The 19,098-nt window shown below is 23.9% G+C and overlaps 9 protein-coding genes across 9 annotated transcripts; 4 read left to right on the top strand and 5 right to left on the bottom strand.

Annotated features, from left to right (window-relative positions):
• The first annotated feature begins 1,405 nt into the window (after positions 1-1,405).
• DICPUDRAFT_92185 (uncharacterized protein) lies at positions 1,406-2,889 on the top strand. Its single transcript, XM_003288834.1, has 2 exons — positions 1,406-2,440; positions 2,509-2,889. The coding sequence occupies exons 1-2, from the start codon at positions 1,566-1,568 to the stop codon at positions 2,702-2,704; spliced, it is 1,071 nt and encodes a 356-aa protein (XP_003288882.1). The 5' UTR covers positions 1,406-1,565; the 3' UTR covers positions 2,705-2,889.
• A 24-nt stretch (positions 2,890-2,913) lies between these two features.
• Positions 2,914-5,433, bottom strand: DICPUDRAFT_55687 (uncharacterized protein). Its single transcript, XM_003288824.1, has 2 exons — positions 5,182-5,433; positions 2,914-5,092 (listed from the first exon to the last, which is right to left on the bottom strand). The coding sequence occupies exons 1-2, from the start codon at positions 5,205-5,207 to the stop codon at positions 3,127-3,129; spliced, it is 1,992 nt and encodes a 663-aa protein (XP_003288872.1). The 5' UTR covers positions 5,208-5,433; the 3' UTR covers positions 2,914-3,126.
• A 967-nt stretch (positions 5,434-6,400) lies between these two features.
• On the top strand, positions 6,401-7,792 carry DICPUDRAFT_79655 (uncharacterized protein; the record flags this gene model as incomplete). Its single annotated transcript, XM_003288833.1, has 1 exon — positions 6,401-7,792. The coding sequence occupies one exon, from the start codon at positions 6,401-6,403 to the stop codon at positions 7,790-7,792; it is 1,392 nt and encodes a 463-aa protein (XP_003288881.1).
• A 219-nt stretch (positions 7,793-8,011) lies between these two features.
• On the bottom strand, positions 8,012-9,597 carry DICPUDRAFT_98159 (uncharacterized protein). The gene is made up of 3 exons (XM_003288823.1): positions 9,140-9,597; positions 8,870-9,080; positions 8,012-8,798 (listed from the first exon to the last, which is right to left on the bottom strand). The coding sequence occupies exons 1-3, from the start codon at positions 9,562-9,564 to the stop codon at positions 8,031-8,033; spliced, it is 1,404 nt and encodes a 467-aa protein (XP_003288871.1). The 5' UTR covers positions 9,565-9,597; the 3' UTR covers positions 8,012-8,030.
• A 626-nt stretch (positions 9,598-10,223) lies between these two features.
• Positions 10,224-10,721, bottom strand: DICPUDRAFT_79653 (uncharacterized protein; the record flags this gene model as incomplete). Its single annotated transcript, XM_003288822.1, has 3 exons — positions 10,224-10,287; positions 10,367-10,577; positions 10,658-10,721. 3 exons carry the CDS (start codon positions 10,719-10,721, stop codon positions 10,224-10,226), a joined length of 339 nt encoding a protein of 112 aa, XP_003288870.1.
• A 246-nt stretch (positions 10,722-10,967) lies between these two features.
• On the bottom strand, positions 10,968-11,796 carry DICPUDRAFT_34727 (uncharacterized protein; the record flags this gene model as incomplete). Its single annotated transcript, XM_003288821.1, has 5 exons — positions 10,968-11,146; positions 11,223-11,315; positions 11,390-11,419; positions 11,500-11,545; positions 11,620-11,796. 5 exons carry the CDS (start codon positions 11,794-11,796, stop codon positions 10,968-10,970), a joined length of 525 nt encoding a protein of 174 aa, XP_003288869.1.
• A 313-nt stretch (positions 11,797-12,109) lies between these two features.
• DICPUDRAFT_153168 (uncharacterized protein) lies at positions 12,110-16,993 on the top strand (the record flags this gene model as incomplete). Its single annotated transcript, XM_003288832.1, has 2 exons — positions 12,110-13,307; positions 14,040-16,993. 2 exons carry the CDS (start codon positions 12,110-12,112, stop codon positions 16,991-16,993), a joined length of 4,152 nt encoding a protein of 1,383 aa, XP_003288880.1.
• A 232-nt stretch (positions 16,994-17,225) lies between these two features.
• On the bottom strand, positions 17,226-17,953 carry DICPUDRAFT_92182 (uncharacterized protein). The gene has a single exon (XM_003288820.1). The coding sequence runs from the start codon at positions 17,855-17,857 to the stop codon at positions 17,282-17,284; it is 576 nt and encodes a 191-aa protein (XP_003288868.1). The 5' UTR covers positions 17,858-17,953; the 3' UTR covers positions 17,226-17,281.
• Positions 17,954-18,389: 436 nt separating this feature from the next.
• On the top strand, positions 18,390-18,894 carry DICPUDRAFT_94756 (uncharacterized protein; the record flags this gene model as incomplete). Its single annotated transcript, XM_003288831.1, has 1 exon — positions 18,390-18,894. One exon carries the CDS (start codon positions 18,390-18,392, stop codon positions 18,840-18,842), a length of 453 nt encoding a protein of 150 aa, XP_003288879.1. The 3' UTR covers positions 18,843-18,894.
• Between the last annotated feature and the right edge of the window lie 204 nt (positions 18,895-19,098).

Raw genomic sequence — 19,098 nt, 5'->3', positions numbered from 1 at the left:
TTTTATGATTTAAACAAATTTAATTTTTATATTTTTTTAAAATTTGCTTTAATCTAAATATATTTTAACAATATATGGTAAAACAATTAAAACAGAAGGTTTTAAATACAAATAATAAAAGAGAGTAGATAAAAATAAATAAAATGTTATTCTTTAAAAGTTTAAAACAATCTTTTAAAATTGAAAAAAAATTATAATAACATTAGTGTGATCATTATGTTTTATTTAAAAAAAATAATAAAAATCATTTAAATAGATAATTACAAAGATATTTAAATAGTATAAAAAGTTATTTTCAATATACTATTTATATATGCGTATATAATTTTAAGAAAAAAAAAAAAAAAAAAAAAAAACAGTTTGATGTAAATTACAATAATACATGTTTAAATATAAAAAATTAAAATATACTTTTTATCATCAATCTGATAAAAATAATAAAATGAATAAATAATGTTTATGATAATTTTATATACCCTTTTTTAGAACTGTTAATAGTTTTTATAAAAAAATTGTATATTTAATAATATAAGAAAGTTATAATCATTATATCAAAAAAAAAAAAAAAATATATTTATTAAAAAAAAAAAATTTTAAAAAAAGTAACCACTTGAATTAGAAAAACAAACATAATATTAAAAACTAAGAGCACACAAACACCCACCTTCTTACACAAATAAATTACCTACTCAATATTAACATACTACTACAAATTTTAAAAAAATATTTAATAATTAAATTCGCACAAATTTAAGGTTACCACATATTCAATATATATCCAAAATATAAACCCAATATAACTACTAAATTTGTGTATGTTATTTTTTCACATAAAAAAATAATAATAAAAAAAAAAACACCCCCTAACTAAAAACATAATTGATTCAATCATTTCAATATATATGCATATATGTATATATTTAAAATTAAATTTTTCTTTTTATATTCCCTAATATAATTAAATTTTTTTTTGTTTTGTTTTGTTTTGTTATGTTTATTTTGTTTAGTTTTTTTTTTTTTTTTTTTTAAACAAAGAATAACTTAGTATCACATAACCACTAGTGCACACAAACACACACTCTCTAAAATATCACACACGCTTATATTTCATTAATCTAAATCCAATACAAAAAAAAAAAAAGAAAAAAAAAAAAAAAATAGTGCACTTTATTAATAGATATAATTTTATCTATAATAATAATAATAATTAAATTCTATTTTAAAAAAAATAAAATAAATAAAATAACATTATTGTTATAAACTGTATATAAATAAGTTAAATTAATTTTTTAATTTATTTATTTATTTTTTAAATCAAAATAACAAAAAATTAATTTTAAAAATAAAAATTTGTTTTTTTCTTTTTTTTTTTTTTACTAAAATAAATTTAATATTATTTACCTCGTATAATTATTTAAAAATATAAAATATAATAAAAATATTGAATTTTAAATTTTAATAATAATAATAATAATTTTTTTAGATTTATAATAAAATAATATTAAAAGAATAAAAATAATAAAAAAGATATAAAATAGTATTAATAATAATATAAACTATTTAAAATGAAACTAAGTAAAAATTGTTTTAAATGTATAACATTAATTATATTTGTAATTTTAATAAATAGTACCATATATGGTCAAGGTGATGGTACAACATGCGAAGTTGCAGGTTTAATGGCATCCTCCTGTAATTTATCAACACTAGAATATTATTTCACTCAAGATAGATTTATATCAACTGATTTTTTAAATCTTCCTTTTGGAGCAAAACTTTATTTTAGTGGAGATGTAGTATTCAACTATCCAGTTAACTTTAATTGCCAACCAACACAAAAAAGAGAAATGACTCGTTTCGTTTATGAAGTTGATTGCTTACAAGTATATTCAAACAAATCAATTACCTACAATGCTGAAGAAATATATGCAAGTGTTGATTTCTCTACCATTTATGACATTGATACAAGTGTAGATAAACCAGTAGACATGATAGAATCCTATTCAAGATTTATGAAACCTGCTAATGGTGTATTTGGTGATCCAAATGTATTTGAACCAGTAATTTATGCAAGAATCAAACCACAAGTTGGCTACAAATGTGATTTTAACCCAGGTTTCAGACAATCTCGTCGTAATCAAGATAAATATGCCCTTCACAGCAAATGTGCATGGGGTAAGACTTTGTTTGCTCAAGGTGATTTTAATATTAGAATTTCTCCATGCGATTTACAAAACAACACTGAATCAATTCGTAAATTAGAAGAAATTGGTTTCGATAAAAACTTTTATATTGAAAAATTAAACTTTACACCAACTGACGGTTTATTCTACACTGGTAAAAAAGAGAGTATTTACATCCGTTACTATCCAAACTTTGAAAAGAAATTTGACCTAACCTCAATTCAAGATATTTTTGATTCATACCTTTACATTATAAAGTGAGTAATAATAATTTAAAAAAAAAAAAAAAAAAAAAAAAAACTAATTCTAACTTTTTTAATTTTAGCTATTGCGAAGATAATCCAAATAAAATTGAAATTTCATTCGGTATGCAAAATGATCTCTGGGACCACCAACCATTCAATATAACTGACTATATTGTAACCAAAAATACCAATTCAACTTTTGAAGGTAGTGCATCTTCATTAAAATCTGGTGTTGTTTTAATCTTAATTTCAATTTTATTATCATTAATTTTCTAAGGAAATATAAAAAATAATTTAATAATCATAATTTAAAAATCTCATGTAATAACAACTCGCCTATCTATAACCTTAATATCATTAAAAAATGAATTTTATTAAAAACTATATGTCATTTAATATTAAATATATTGTTTAAAATATAAATAAAAAAAAAAATTTTAAAAAAAAAATTTTTAATTATTTGTAAAGTATTAGGTTTTAAATATTATATTTTATTAATGCCATTAATAAAAGTTAAAATTATTTTTAACTAATCTATTTTTTTTTTATTTTAATTTTGTATTGTTATATTGATTAATTAATGAATTAATTAATTTTAAGAATTTTATATGAGTGTTTTTTCTTTTTTTTTTTTTTTTTTTTTGTTTTTTTAATTTAAATAATTAATAATTAAACTATTAAATTTTTAATTAATTATTTTAAAAATGTTTTGTTTGTGGTGATGCTTGTGATTGTTGCGATGATTGTTGAGGTTGTGGTGACTGGGTTGATGGTGAATTATTGATGTTATTATTTGGAGTATTATTGTTTGGGGTATTTGGGTTTGAATTAACTTTTGGTGGATGTGGTAAAACGGTAGAGTTTGAGAATGAAAGACGAAGTGAATAATTAGAGTTTGGAAGAACTAAATTATTTAATAAAACCAAGGCTTCAACTGCTTGTGTTTGGGTTTGGAACTCTAAAAGACCAACAATTTTATCTGTATTCTTATTTTCTGGGGTGCTTGATGAAGTTGAAGATGATGGTTGTGCTGCATTGGTACCATTAGCAACTGGTGGTTGTGATACAGATGCGGTAGTATTTGAACTAGTAGCAGTGGTAGTAGATGTAGTGGTAGTAGTTGGTGAACCTGAGCCACCTAATAATTGAGTAGAGAAAATCTTGAAACCAATTGGTTTTGGTAAGTTGTGTGATTGTAAAAGTTGGATGAAACTAGCCTCTGTGAAATCTTTTGGTACATTTGAAAAGTATAATGTTTGTGATGGTTTGTAGAGGTGTTTATAAGTGTTGATTGGATGTGAGAAACGATGTAATGAAGAATCTGAAAAGTTTTTAGAAAGAGATGGAGATTCTGGGTTATGTGAGTCTGTAATTGATAGATGTTTAGAATAAGTGATTTGAAGAGTATCTTTAAAGAGTGGCATTTGATGATAGAATCTAATGATAAGTTCTGCTTGTTGTGGATCTTCCATTTGAACCAATGCTGCACCTTTTTTAGTTGAAAGAATTTTAACTCTTTGAACATTACCATAAACACTAAATAAATTGAAAATACGATCGATGGTCATAATGTTTTCATCGAGACCATGAACAATTAAAACTGTAGTTCTATTATGTGGGTTATGGTGATGGTGTGATGTTTGTTGATGATAACTTGTTGGTGCATGGTGATGGTGATGATCATTGCTGTTATTACCACGTTGGCTATAATGGTTATTGCCACCATGATGTGATTGATGGTGGTGATCATTACTACGGTGTGATTGGTAATATGATGGTGTTTGATGATGATGGGTTTGTTGGTGGTGTGGTGTTGATGATGATGATGATGTAGTTGAAGATGAGGATGGTGATTGTGATGAAGGTGTGGATGATTTAGTATAATCTTTAGCTCTATCAGTATTTTGTGTAATATTAAGACGATCAGTTTTGGAGATTTCTAATTTAAGTTTGCATTGACCACCATGGAAAAGAGCATGACCAAAGAGTGTCTTCTTTGCATTGAGAGCATTATCAACTGATGAAAACTCGATGAGAGCTTGTAAATTGTTTTTAGTAAACATAACGATTCTTAAAACCTCACCACATGATGAAAATGCATGATAGAGATGATCAATAGTAATTGAATGATTAGCTTGACTTTCAATTGTGCATAATAAAACTGAACCTGGAATTGGTGGTGTATTGCTACTGCCATTACTTGTTTTATTGGTAGTAGTATTATTATTATTGTTTGATGGTGATGAAGGGAATGAATGGTTACGAGTTGATGGTGATGATGGGAAAACATTTTGTTGTGAGGAGGATGAGGTAGTGGTATAAGTTGGTGAACTAACACGTGGGTGATAACTTGATGATGGACTTGAGCTGTTAACTGGTGAGTGAATTGGTGATGATGAGTTTGATTGATTAATAGTTTGACTCTTTGAATATGAAATTTGAACTGGTTTGCCATGTAAGAGTAATGAATTTTTTTGACTGTACTTTAAAAGTCTGGTTGCTGAATCAATTGAATCCATTTCTAAAAGTGCTTGGTGATATCTTTCTAATAATCTAACTGAAACACATTTTCCAAATTTGTGTGATTGATCGAATGTAATTTGAAATAAATCATTCTCAGTTGTACCTGCTGGAATTGATCTAATATGTAAAACTGCTGATGGTCTAAATAAAATGTTAAAAATAAATAAAATAATTAATATTATAAATTATTATTATTTAATTTATAATTATTATTGTTTGATTTGACATACACTTCGAAATTTTGAATTTTGCTCATTTTCGTTTTTTATTTTTTTATTTTTTTTTTATTTAATATTATCTTGTGTGAATGGTTTGTGTGGTTAATGTGAACAAATTATTCAAATTATAGTTTTCGTTGTTTGGTTGGTGTGTGTTGTTTGGTTTATTGTTTTTGGTGTTTGTGAAGGTTGTGGAATGGTGAGTATATTTATTATTAAATTAATTCGCTCTATAAATTAATATAAATATAAATATTGGTTAAGAAAAAAAAAAAAAATAAAAATAAAATTAAAAAAAAATTTAAATACAAAAAAAAAAAAAAATTTTAAAATTTTTAAAAAAAAAATAAAAAAAAAAATTAATTTTTTAAAAAATTTTAAAGTTTACATTGTCATTACTTTTGATAATTATTATTTATTATTAAACATATTTATTATATTCAATATCTTAATCCATTTTAAAAAAGAAATAAACAATCTTAAAAAAAATAAATATAAATAAAAAAAATAAAAAAAATAAAAAATAAAAAAAAAAATAAAAATAAAAAATAAAAAATAAAGAATAAAAAATAGACTCGGTTTAACCATAAATAGCACAAATACACATAATACACATAATACACATATAAAAACCATACACATACATTAACATTAACATTAACATTTACATTTACATTTCTAATATGCATATATTTTTATATATATATATATATATATATTACAATTCTAATAATCAAACATATAATTATAATAATGTTTCAATATTAATAAATTGAGATTATTTATTTTGTTTTGTGGCGTGTGGTTATAACCAAATAGTATGTAGGAAGTTCAGCCATTATTACAAATATTTTTTTTCTTTTTTTTTTTTTGATTGATTTTTAGGTTGGATATTTTAAATATTTATTTTTTTTTTTTTTTTTTTTTTTTTTTTAATTTTTTTTTTTTTTAATTTTTTTTTTTTTATAGCCAACAATTTTTTTTTTTTTTTTTTTTTCATAAATATTTTAAAAAAAAAAAACGAGTTGTTTATTTCACAACAATTTCAATCATTATATAAATAATTTTTTTTTTTTTATAAATAAAAATATCGATATATAAATAAAGTTAACGAGTCTTTTCAAGATTTCAAATTAATTTAATTTATCACAATTTAAAAATAAAAATAATATAATATATTTTAAATTTTTCAAAAAAAAAAAAATAAATATTTATATATAAATAAAATAAAATGGTCTTAATTCAAACTACCCACCAAGCTAAACCAATTGAAATCAATCAATCAGCTGAAAAAGTCATCGCATTCATTTTAGATGTTCCAACCTTAGCTAAATGTTATCCATTTGTCGATTCAGTCGAACAAGTTAAACCATCAACCTACAAATGGACCATGCAAGAACGTAAAGTCGGTTCAATTCAAATGAAAGCTTTCCACATTGCTAAATACACTAAAGTCGGTAACAACGTTGTCCAATGGGAAAACGTCCAAGGTGGTAACATGTCAAGCTTTGGTAAATTCGTCATTACCTCAACCGGTGCCAACAAATCAACTTTAGCCGCTGAAGCCAACATTGAAACCGATATTGAAATCCCAAAACTCTTAGTTGGTTTTGCTCGTACCATGGGTAACCGTGAAATGGCTCAAACCTGGGATGCTTTCACCCAATCAATTAAAAAGACCATTGAATCTGGTTCAATCGTTAAAGTTGCTCCAGTCGAAGATGTTGTCAAGGATGAAAAATTCGAAACCGTTCGTTTAAAGGAAGAAAAACGTGTCGAAAACTACAATACTATGGTCAGCGACTACTATGATATCGTCACTGAAACCTACCAAAGCGGTTGGGGTAACCATTTCCACTTTGCTCCATTCAAGAACACCACCGAAACCCTCGAAACTGCCGTCAAACGTCTTGAACACCAAGTTGCTGACTCTGCTCGTATCACTAAAGACAGCTTAGTTTTAGATGTTGGTTGTGGTGTTGGTGGTCCAACCCTCGAAATCTGTCAATACACTGGTTGTCGTATTCGTGGTCTTAACATCAACAAAAAACAAGTCGGTATTGCCACTCAACGTGCTAAAGATTTAGGTGTTGCTGATCGTGCTTCATTCGATCACGGTGATGCCATGAAAATGCCATACCCAGATAATACTTTTGATGCTGTTACTTTCTTTGAATCAACCTGTCACATGCCAGACAAAGCTGCTTTCCTCAAGGAATGTTTCCGTGTTTTAAAACCAGGCGGTCGTCTCTCTGGTTCAGAATGGTTACAATGTGTTAACCCAACCGAAAAAGATATCGTTCAATTCATTGAACCAATTTGCGCTCATCACTCTGTTCCACACATGGGTTCACTCCAATCATACAGAAAGATGATGGAAGATGCTGGTTTCTACGTCCACATCGCTATGGATCTTACCCAAGAAGGTGACATTTTACGTAATTGGGAAATTCTCGACGGTAAAACCATCAACACTTTCAAAGCTCTTCCAAAAGGTTCAGTTGATCCAACTATTGAAATGATGATTTCAGGTGCTATTGCTCTCTCAGAAGGTGCTCGTCACGGTGCTTTTGTTTTAGGTCGTTTCTTAGCCTGCAAAGAACTCCCAAGATCAAAATTATAAATAATCTCTCTATAATTTCATATCGATACATATTTATATAAATGTAATAAACCGCCTCAAAATAATAATAATAAAAAGCTATATTTTTAATGTAATAAAATTAATTTATTTTTATAAAATATGTATAATTTTTTAAAATTAAAAGTAATACATATTCTAAAAATTAACAAAAAATAATTATAGAGATTTAAAAAGTTTTTTTATTTTTTTATTTTTTTTATTTAAATAATTCTTTTATTTAGAATAAATCAATTCTTTCTCTTTTCTTTGGTGGTGATTTTGATCTATTATAAATATTGTTTTTATTATAATTATTATTATAATTGTTATTACTATTGTAATTGTTATTATAGTTGTTATTATTATAATTGTTATTATAGTTGTTATTATTATTGTTATTACAGATATTATTTCTTGATCTTGAGTTTGATCTAGAGTTTGATCTGGAGTTTGATCTATCGGTGTTATATTTTCTTTTACCATTACTTAAACTTCTTGATCTTGATCTACTATTTCTTTTATTTCTGCCCCTATCACTTTGGTCGCTATTAATACTTCTTGATCTGCTTCTTGAATCACTATTTGATCTGCTTCTGCTTCTTTTTTTTTCCTCCTTGTTAATACTATTATTTATATTATTGTTATTGATATTATGACTGTGGTTATTATTATCTGTGCCATTAGTGCTGCGATATTTGTTATTATTATAATAGTTTTGTTCTTTTTTATAATTATTATCTCTTGATCTTGATCTATTGGTTCTATGATATCGGTCTCTAACCCTATTTCTATCTCTACCTCTGTCTCTATCCCTATCTCTATCCCTATCCCCTTCTCTACCCCTATATTTATCGTTTCCATTTCTATCGTTGTCTCTGTCATTTCTATCTCTGTGGTTTGGTGGTGATCTTGATCTTGAATTTGATCTGGGTCTAACATAGCTAAGACCACCTTTATCTGGAAATACTCCACAAACATATTCAACTGTAAGGGTGTGACCATCAACCTATTCATTATATTAAAAAATGTATTAGTATAATTATAATTATATTTTAATTAAAAAAATAAATATATTACAATTTTATAATTTAGATAATTTAAAGCTTTGGTTGCTTCAATTGTTGAGCTAAATTCTACAAAGCAATAGTTCTTAACCATTTGAATTCTATTAATAACACCATGTGGTTGGCAAAGTTTAATGATTAAGTTAATTGTAGTTTTTAAAACATTATAATTTACAATAAAAATTGCAGGGCAGGGTCTTCTAGGTTTGTTACCTTCTTTTTTACTAGTATGAAATTAGTTTAATGTGATTGAATATTTTTAAAATAAAAATGAAATATTTACCATTCACCTTTTGCCAATTGTATAGTTAATTGTTTTTTAAAAAATTCTTTACCATCTAACTCCTTTACACATCTATCTGAATCTTCTTTATTTACAACTACAAAGGCATATCCGTTTTTAATATCAATTTTACCTATTTTTTTTACATGGTCCCTAAATATATTTTCTATATCTTTAAAAGTTACATCTTTTGGTAAATTTCCTACAAAAACAGTTTGGTTGTTGCTATGATAATCATCATTTTCTAACTGTGCATCATCAGGGTTATTGTTATTATTTCTGCTTCCAAAATTGTCATGTCTATCATTGTCTCTTTCTTTACTTTTATTTCTTTCTTTATCTCTATAGTTACCCCTGTGATGTCTATCTTTTATATTATCATCACTTTCACTATCACTATTAGAATGATAAGTGTATTTATTCATATTATTATTGTTATTGTTATTACTATAATTATTATTATCTCTTATTTATTTGTTGAAATGTGTTTTTAATAAAAATAAAATTTTTTTTTTTTTTTGTGGGTTAATTTTTTTTTTATAATTAAATTAAAAAAAAAATTAAAAAAAAAAAAATTACACTTTTAAGATTTTAAATATTATTTTTTTTTTTTGATTTTTTTTTTGATTTTTTTTTTTTATGATTTTTTTTTTATATTAATAATTCTTGAAATTGATAAATTTGTTTATTTGATTCTGTTGGGTGTTAATTTTAAAAATGAATTGCAATTTATAATATTTAAATTTGTGGTGATTTTTATAATTGGGCTTAGTGTAACCAACTAAAAATTTATTCAACTAAAAAATCAAATATTTAGTTGAATAAATAATTTTCAAAAATTTTATTCTCCAATTTTTATTTAGAGAATAGGTCAAAAGATTAAAATTATTGAATATTTTAATTATAGGTTCTTCTTTTTTTTTTTTTTTTTTAAAAATAAATATAAAAACAATTTGATCAAGTTTTTGAAATTATAATACAAGTTTAAATTAATAACAAAATATTATAATTTGTTATTTTTTTATTATTTAATGTTTTATTATTTTATAACTAAAAATAAAGTGGTTTCGACATGTGTGGGTGTTTAATAGAATTCTTCTTTAATAACTTTGCCATCTTTCCATTGTTGAATGGCCCATTGGGTTTTTCTGAGAAAAAAAAAAAAAAAAAAAGAATATGGGTGAGTATTAAAAATCAAACTATTCAATGGATATAAATGATACTTACGTGATACGATTACCACCATAGGTAAAGTCCATTAACATTTCATAGGCAGTATTATCACCATCAACTAAAAGTTTTAATACTTTTGCTTCATGGATGGTAGCATTATTTACAAAACCTTCTTCAGCTTTACGATTTGCAGCTTTACCAACACGGTTGGTTGAGTCACCTTTTTCAAACATAATTACATCATCATGATAATATTTATCAAAAGCTTTTGGTAAAGTGCAATAATAATAAATATATTAATATTTAATATTCAATTTTTTTTTTTTTTTTTAAATTAATATTTACCTTCTAAAATTTTATTTTCTTGGATACCTTTGATGATTTCTTCTAAATTTTCTTTATTTGACATTTTAAATTGTAATTGTACTATTAAATACTATGGATGGATATTGGTTGATGAAAAAAAAAAAAAAAAAAGTTTTATAAAAAAATTTTAAAAAAAAATTTTAAAAAAATAAAAAATATAAAAAAATATAAAAAAAAAGAATTATATTATATTTCCAAAATAAATATAGAATTAATTCTGGTGGGTTTTTTTTATTATTTAGTTTTTATTTGTTTTTCTATTTTTTAATGATATTTTTAAATTATGTTTTTAAAGTTGACCACAGTCTTCAATGATAACATTTTCGAGTGGAGCATCGTCTCTGTTAACTGGAACAGATTCAATTTTTTTAACAATTTCAAAACCTTCAATAACTTTACCAAAAACGGTGTGTTTTTGATTTAAACCTGGGGTTTCAACAGTGGTAATGAAAAATTGTGAACCATTGGCTAAAAATATAATAAAATAATTAAATATTATTAGTATAGTGTATATTGGAGTGATTATTTAATAAATAAAACTTACTATTTCTACCAGCATTAGCCATTGATAAACAACCAATTGAGTGTTTGACGCTGAAGTTTTCATCTGGGAATGTACGACCATAGATTGATTCACCTGTTATTAATTTGTAAAGTTATTTAGTATTTGGAATATAAAATATAAATAGAATTCATATTAATAATACATACCACCATAACCATTACCCATTGTAATATCACCTATTTAAATATTGAAAAATAAAACAAAATTAATAAAAATTTAAATTTCTAATAAATAATAATAAATAATAATAATTTACCTCCTTGGCACATGAAATTTTGAATTACACGATGGAATTTTGAACCCTAAAATAAAATAAAAAAAATGTTAATTTTCTATTTTTTTTTTTAATGATTAATAATTATAGAAAAGGTTTTACCTTGTAATGTAATGGTTTGCCAGCTTTGCCAACACCTTTTTCACCAGTGCATAAAGCTCTGAAGTTTTCAGAGGTTTTTGGTGTAACGTCATTGAATAATTCAAAGACGATTCTGCCTAATGGCTTTTTACCATGGGAAACATCAAAGAAGACTTTGGCTCTTGTAACACCTGACATTTTATTAATTAATTAAAAAAAAGAAAATGAAAATGAATTAAAAAAAAAAAAAAATAAAAAAAATAATAAAAATCGTAAAATAATTTTAAAAAAAAAAAAAAAATTAATGTAAAATAATTTTAAAAAAAAAAAAATGGTGTTAAATAAAATAATACCAAAGTTAAATAATAATAATATTACACAGCATTTAGGTTATAACAGTTTACATAGTTTACCAATATCGTTGTATCTGCATTGGCCATATTGCACACACATATGTCCCTATTGTTCATTTAATAAATATAAAGATGGTGATCATGTTGATCATAAAAGAATGTCAAGTGCACTCAGTCGGGAGTTAGAGGCGTTTTCAAGAAAATACTACCATACACAAGAGCACCAACAGAATAGACCAATTAATTCAATTTATTTTGGTGGTGGAACACCTTCACTTGCAAAAATCAGCACTTTTGTAGAGACCATGGAAACAATGAGAAAGATGTTTCCATCGCTCACAATTGAAGATATAGAAATTACATTAGAGGTTAATCCAGACCAAAAAGATTTAAAATCGATGTTAAAAGACTTTAAACAGTTTGTAGGTGTTAATCGTGTGTCATTGGGTATTCAGTCATTTATAGATGAGGATTTAAAATATTTAGGTAGAACTCATACTGGAAAACAAGCTGCAGAGTCTTTAAAGATAGCACAAGAGTTGTTTGATAATGTTACATTCGATTTAATATATGCAAGACATCAAAAGCAAACTAGAGAGTCCTGGAGAAACGAATTAAAAGATGCTTTATACTTGACACATGGTCAAGGTCATATTAGTTTGTATTGCCTTACTTTCGAAGAAGGTACCAGTTTCCATAAAAGATTAAACATGAAGAGATCAAGTCGTCATAAGATCAATGAATTAGACCATGAAACAGCTGGAGATTTATACGAAATTACATTAGAAGAAACCAATAAACATGGTTTCAATCAATATGAAGTTAGTAACTTCACATCATCAGAATCACAAAAGAGTAAACATAATTTAAATTATTGGAGAGGCGGTGACTATATTGGTATTGGTCCTGGCTCATCTTCAAGAATATCAATCATTAACGAAAACAATAATAATAATAATAATAATAATAATAATAATAATAATAATAATAATAATAATAATAATAATAATAATAATAATAGTAGTTTAATAAATAGATATTCAACTAAAAATATATTACACCCCAAAGATTGGATGAAAGAATTATTAGATTCATCAACTACCAATAATGATGGAATTATCAATAACCCAAAACCAAAAGAAAGCATACTCAAAAATGCATTTTTGGAAAATCAATTATTATCAAATACAGATGTCGCCAATGAATTACTTTTAATGGGATTAAGGACAGAAGAAGGTGTTCAAAATTCAACATTCTCATTATTGACAAATGGTTTAACTCTAGATCAGTATTTAAATATGAAACAGGTCAATCTATTAATTGAACAAGAATTATTAATTTTCGACAATGAAAAAGGTAATATAAAACTTTCGAAAAAAGGTATTATGTTATTGGATACCATAATAAATAAAATAATTCCCTAAAATGAACCACAATAAAGCAATAGTGTTGTAGTGTAGTGGTAGTAGTAGTAGTTCTTTTTTGGTATTAAAAGAATACCACAACCATTACCATCTATCAATTTTTTTTTGTTTTTTTTCCACCAGAGAATTTTTTTTTTTTAAAATTTATTATTATTTTTATTTTTTTATTTTTTTTTTTTTTTAATTTATTATTATTTTTATTTTTTTAAAAAAAAAATTTTATTTTTTTGTTTTTTTTTTTTAATTTTTTCATTTATTATTTTTTATTATAACACAGTATTTGCTATCAGTTTGATTACTTTTCACTTTTATTATATTTGCATTTTTTTTTAAAAACTATTCTATATAACTATATACATGACTAAAACAGATCCACCATAAAACAAATCAAATTATTTTAAAAATAAAATAATAAAAAAATACAAAAAATAAATATCTAACAAATTTTCAATAATAATAATAATAATAATAATAATAATAATAATAATATTAATAATAATAATAAATAAAAGAAAAAATTAATAAGAAATGAATATTTTAAAGGTACCTAGTTATTTAAAATAGTTTTTATTTTTCTATTTTTTTTTCTATTTTTTTTCTTTAAAGAAATCTAATTTTTAAAATAATAATAAAAAAAAAAAAATATAGAAATTTTATTCTTTAGGAAATAGTGGTGGTAATTCAATTATAGGTCTAACACCAGATAGTAGTAGTCAAGAGGATAGTTTGGGATCTTCAGGGGTAATACCATCAATATTATTGGATTCAATAACAACAACACAGCTAAATTCAAAATATAATGATAGTGACAATAATAATAATAATAATAATCATAACAATAGTAATAAAAATAATAATATCTATGTTAATAATAGTCGATTCAAGTTTATAAATGTTCAAGTTTCAGATTCAGTATTGTCAATTTCAACAAAATATAATATGTCAGAAATAGATTTAATGATAATAAATAGATTAGAAAATAAAAACTTATATCCAGGGCAAACATTAATAGTATATTCACATTTTAAACAAGATTTTGATTATTTTGAAAATAGTAATAGTAATGACAATAATAATAATGACAATAATAATAATAATAACAATAATAATCCAACCCCAGAAGAAGAAAAATTAAAAAAGTTTTTTAATAAAGGATTAATTGATAGTAAAGATAGTATGGCATTGTTTGAATGTGTCAACACTTATCGTTCTCTACTACCTAGATTAAGAGAGAAATATGATATTTCAATGTACAGTAAAGATATTAATACATTAGATGGCCACCAAATTGATGATCTTTCAAATTCATATTCATCTTCAAATTCAGCAATAAATAAAATTAGATCTTATTTAGCTTCACAATCACAAAATAGTTATTCCCCTTCTTCTAATAGTAATTCCTTAGTAATACATTTAAATAATACCTTTAATAGTTACTTTATTGATAATGTTTTATTTATTCAACAAACAATACAACATCAACAATATTACCAACCAAATAAAAATAATATTAGATATAAGACCAATATAATTCTTGGATCAATCAAGATCTCAAATAATAATATATTTTTATTTACACCTAAACCAGTTAAATATCAAGATAATAAACTAGAAGTTCTATTTAATAATATCTCAGGTTGGAAGCTCAGTAAATATGATAAAGATTCAAATACTATGGGAATTAATCATGATCATCTATCAATATTGTCAACAAATTCAATATTGCTTTGTATATATTTAAAATCTTTTGTTCAAGATTCCTATAAAAAGAATTTTATAATTGTAAATAGTAAAAAAGATTATCAATCACTTGAATTTATTGAATCTCACCTCAAGAATTCTTTTAATTCGATCGACCAAGTTCATAATGAAGACGAAATACTAGTACCACAAAATCAACCTTTCAATTGGGATAAACTATTATCACAACCAATTTCAGAAATGTTACTTTTATCTTCACCAAATAGTTTAAATAATAATAACAATAATAATAATAATAACATACCAATTTCACCAATAAAATCGTCATTTGGGTTTAGTAAAAATTTTGATAAATTAATTTTAGATCAAAATAGTTCTACTTTAAATTCAAATGATTCCTCACAATTAAATAATAGTCAAAATAATATAGTTTCATCGCCACCAAAAGAATCTTCAATCAACACTAGTAAATTATTATCACCATTCAATAGAATTTCAGCAATAGATAGCGAAGTTTTTAAATTTGAAATATTTTATTTATATGACCAATGCACAGCTGTAGAGGGTATTTTAACAATTTTACCAAATAGATTTATTTTTCAAGCAAATGTTAATGACCCAATAGTTAAAAAAGAAGGTTCTTTAAAATTCCAATTAGATTATACCATGTCAGATGTGTGCTACTGTAGTTTGGTACCAAAAACAAGTTTAAATAATTCAAAAGATCAATTACAATTTAATATGGATGATGAACAAAATAATAATAATAATAATAATAATCAACAAATAGATCAACTTTATAATAATGATGAGCAAAATAATTTAAAAAAATCTTCAAATGAAAAAAATCATCTATCCTGTGTACATTTATTGGTTGTTAAAAGAGATATTCTTTTTGAATGTGATTCTGAAGATGCAATTTCAATTTACAACCAAGTCAATAAATATACAGAGAGAAACAATAAAATTGTTCAAGATATTTCAGTATCAAAAAATTTATATTCAAAATATAGTAATAGTAATAATAATTCAACAACAACTTCACCAATCTTATCAAAATCTCCACCTCAAAATGTATCTGTTCTTTCTTCTTCATCAAATACTCCAATACATCCACAACCATCATCACAACAACAGCAACAAAATAATTCATTCTCTAGCAGATTTTTAAATTTTGGTTCATCTATGGGAGGGTTGTTTGATTTAAATAACAGTAATACTAATAACAATGATGGTGTGATCAATATTTCAACAAATTCATTTGGCGAAAATGGTTTCAATTATAACACAGATGATGAGTCATTCGATATTAGAGATTATTTTTCGGATTCAGATGATGATACAGCTGTAGATTTTGTTCCAACACTTTATGGTGTATCATCACCATCATTTATTACAGTTGAAGATGCTAAGTGTTTAATACCATTTTTACCACTTAGCTATCAACTAAAAGATTGGTTTTTATTATATAAAACAGTTCATCATGGTATATCAATGAACACATTTTACAGTAGAACCAGAGATCAAGGCCCATGTCTTATTTTCATTAAAGATTCTAAATCAAGAGTTTTTGGCGGTTTCGTTTCAGATTCTATCAGACCATCTAAAAGCTACTATGGTTCTGGAGAATGCTTTGTTTTCCATCTCAAGCCTGGAGAATTTAAATGCTATCCCTGGTCAAAAAAGAATGAATGTTATGTTCAAACCACTGAACATTATATTTCGATGGGTGGTGGTAGTGACGGAAAATATGCTATTTGGCTAGATAGTGATTTCAATATCGGTGTATCCAGCCCATGTTTAACTTTTAATAGTGATTCATTATTATCAGTTGAAAATGATAAAGATTTAAATAATCAAGACTTTGTTTGTATAGAATTAGAAGTTTGGGGATTGGAAAGAAATGATTTATCGTAACCATAGTCATAATCATAATCATAATAATCATATAAATAATAATAATAATAAAAAAGTAAATTAATAAAATCATACCCATAATTATTCAATTCATTTATAATAAAATTATTCTTTTTTTTTTTTTAAATAAATTTATTGAAATAGATATTAATAATAATAGATATTAATAATAGAAATTAATAATAATTGATAATAAAAAATATTTAAAAAATAATATAAGCTTTCAAATTTTAGATTTGCAAAAGAAATTTTTTAATATTTACAAAATGTTAATTTTTATTTATCTCTTTATAATAAGTTTATTTTAATTGTATTTGAATAATCTTTTTTCTTATTAATAGTTATTGTTAAAAGACCGTTGTTGAATTGTGTTTTGATACTTGATAAATCTAATGTATACAATATTCTGGTTAAGTCTAAATATTTTCTGAATTTACCGTATGATCTTTCGCAGATATATTTCTTAACTTGTTCTTTTGTATTGTCAGTGACGGTATTGGTAGTGCTTGATTCTGGTTTGCTTTCTTTATTTGATTGTAAACTGGTGGCGGTGGTATCAGAGGTGCTAATATCTTCAAACTCTTCAATGGATGGTTCGTTATCAATTTGGGTGGTGGTTTCAATAATGTTATTTTTATATGTTGATCTTTTCTTTTCACCTTGAATATATAACTTTGAATCTTTAATTTCGATTTGAATATCATCTTTATTTACACCTGCAAGTTCAGTTTCAATGACTAAAGAATCTTTGGTTTCAATAACATCTGAATCTGGTATAAAATTAATTATTTCTCTTTTTATTTGTGATTTAAAATTATTATTATTTAAATTTTGATTTAATAAGATATCAAAAATAGTTGCCATTTTTAATTATTTTATTATATTAATATATTTGAACTGAGTTATTATAAAAATTAAATAAATATATATTTATTTTATTTGTTTATTTGTTTATTTGTTTTATTTGTTTATTTGTTGGAAGAATAAAAAAAATAATAAAATTTTTTAATTTATATTATTTTTTTTTTAATAACATTATTAATTTCCAAATAATTTAGATTAAATAAATTCCATTCTTTCATGTTGGGTGCGAGGGTTTTAATGAAAATTAAAAATAATTTTAAATGAAATTTTGGAGGAAATTAAAAAAAAAATTAAAAAAATTTTTATAAAAAATAAAAAAAAAAAAAAATTTAATTTAATGAATTTTCTTTTCATTTCATTTTATATTTTAAACTATTACAAAAATGAATCACTATAAATATTATTTAAAACTAAATTTATATTTTATATTTCTCTTCAAACAACAATAATCATATAAATAAAAAAAGATAAAATATTATAAACTAATTAATAAAATTCCAATAGTTGATAAATCATAAAATAATAACAAAAAATGGCCACAATTTTTGAAAACTTATTAAATCACCATTTAAACAATAATTATAGTTATATTGAAACTACCAATATTGGTTTTGTTCCAGATCTCGATGTAGTTGAAACACCAAACTCATTTATTATCGAGATCGAATTAGCAGGTGTAAATAAAGATGATATTCAAATCGAAATTAAAGATTCAAAGTTATATATTCAAGGTGAAAAGAAGAGATCGGTTTTAGAGGTTTCATCAGAAATAACAACAACAACAGAGGGTAATAATGAGTTTAAAAATAAGAAATATTTATCAGAAAGATCATATGGTAGTTTCAAAAGATATTTAGACCTAACCAAGGTATTACATGTTTTAGATTTATCCAGTATCAAAACACAATTCAATGATGGTCTTTTAACACTTACAATTAACAAGAAAAATCAAGAATTATCAAAAATAATTAAAATCGTTTTATAAAAAATAAAAAAAAAAAGTTAAATAAAATAAAAAAATAAATGTATAGTTTTTTAAAAAAATAAATGTATAGTTTTTAAAAAAAATTTTTCTTTATTTTAAAGTCTTTAAAAAGAAATTACCTTCTGCTTTTATTCCCTGTTTTATTTTAAATCTTATATTATGTCTCACTTTTTGCAAAATGTATTATTAAAAAAAAAATAAAAGAAATTATTTAAATTTATTTAGAGTTTTTAATTTTATATTATTATATGAGATT

This window comes from Dictyostelium purpureum (genome assembly GCF_000190715.1).
Source record: "Dictyostelium purpureum unplaced genomic scaffold DICPUscaffold_151, whole genome shotgun sequence".
Classification (NCBI taxonomy): Eukaryota; Evosea; class Eumycetozoa; order Dictyosteliales; family Dictyosteliaceae; genus Dictyostelium; species Dictyostelium purpureum.
The sequence above is the reverse complement of the archived record's forward strand: the minus strand, read 5'-3'. Positions and strand labels throughout refer to the sequence as shown.

Excerpts from the sequence above, each read along its gene's own strand:
- DICPUDRAFT_98159 (XM_003288823.1), bottom strand. The coding sequence starts at position 9,564 with ATGAATAAATACACTTATCATTCTAATAGTGATAGTGAAAGTGATGAT. Across the intron at positions 9,081-9,139 it reads CAATTGGCAAAAGGTGAATG|TAAAAAAGAAGGTAACAAAC; the intron begins GTAAATATTTCA and ends ATTTCATACTAG. Across the intron at positions 8,799-8,869 it reads ATTATCTAAATTATAAAATT|GTTGATGGTCACACCCTTAC; the intron begins GTAATATATTTA and ends TATAATGAATAG.
- DICPUDRAFT_55687 (XM_003288824.1), bottom strand. The coding sequence starts at position 5,207 with ATGAGCAAAATTCAAAATTTCGAAGT. Across the intron at positions 5,093-5,181 it reads AAAATTCAAAATTTCGAAGT|ACCATCAGCAGTTTTACATA; the intron begins GTATGTCAAATC and ends CATTTTATTTAG.
- DICPUDRAFT_92185 (XM_003288834.1), top strand. The coding sequence starts at position 1,566 with ATGAAACTAAGTAAAAATTGTTTTAAATGTATAACATTAATTATATTT. Across the intron at positions 2,441-2,508 it reads TCATACCTTTACATTATAAA|CTATTGCGAAGATAATCCAA; the intron begins GTGAGTAATAAT and ends TTTTAATTTTAG.
- DICPUDRAFT_92182 (XM_003288820.1), bottom strand. The coding sequence starts at position 17,857 with ATGGCAACTATTTTTGATATCTTATTAAATCAAAATTTAAATAATAAT.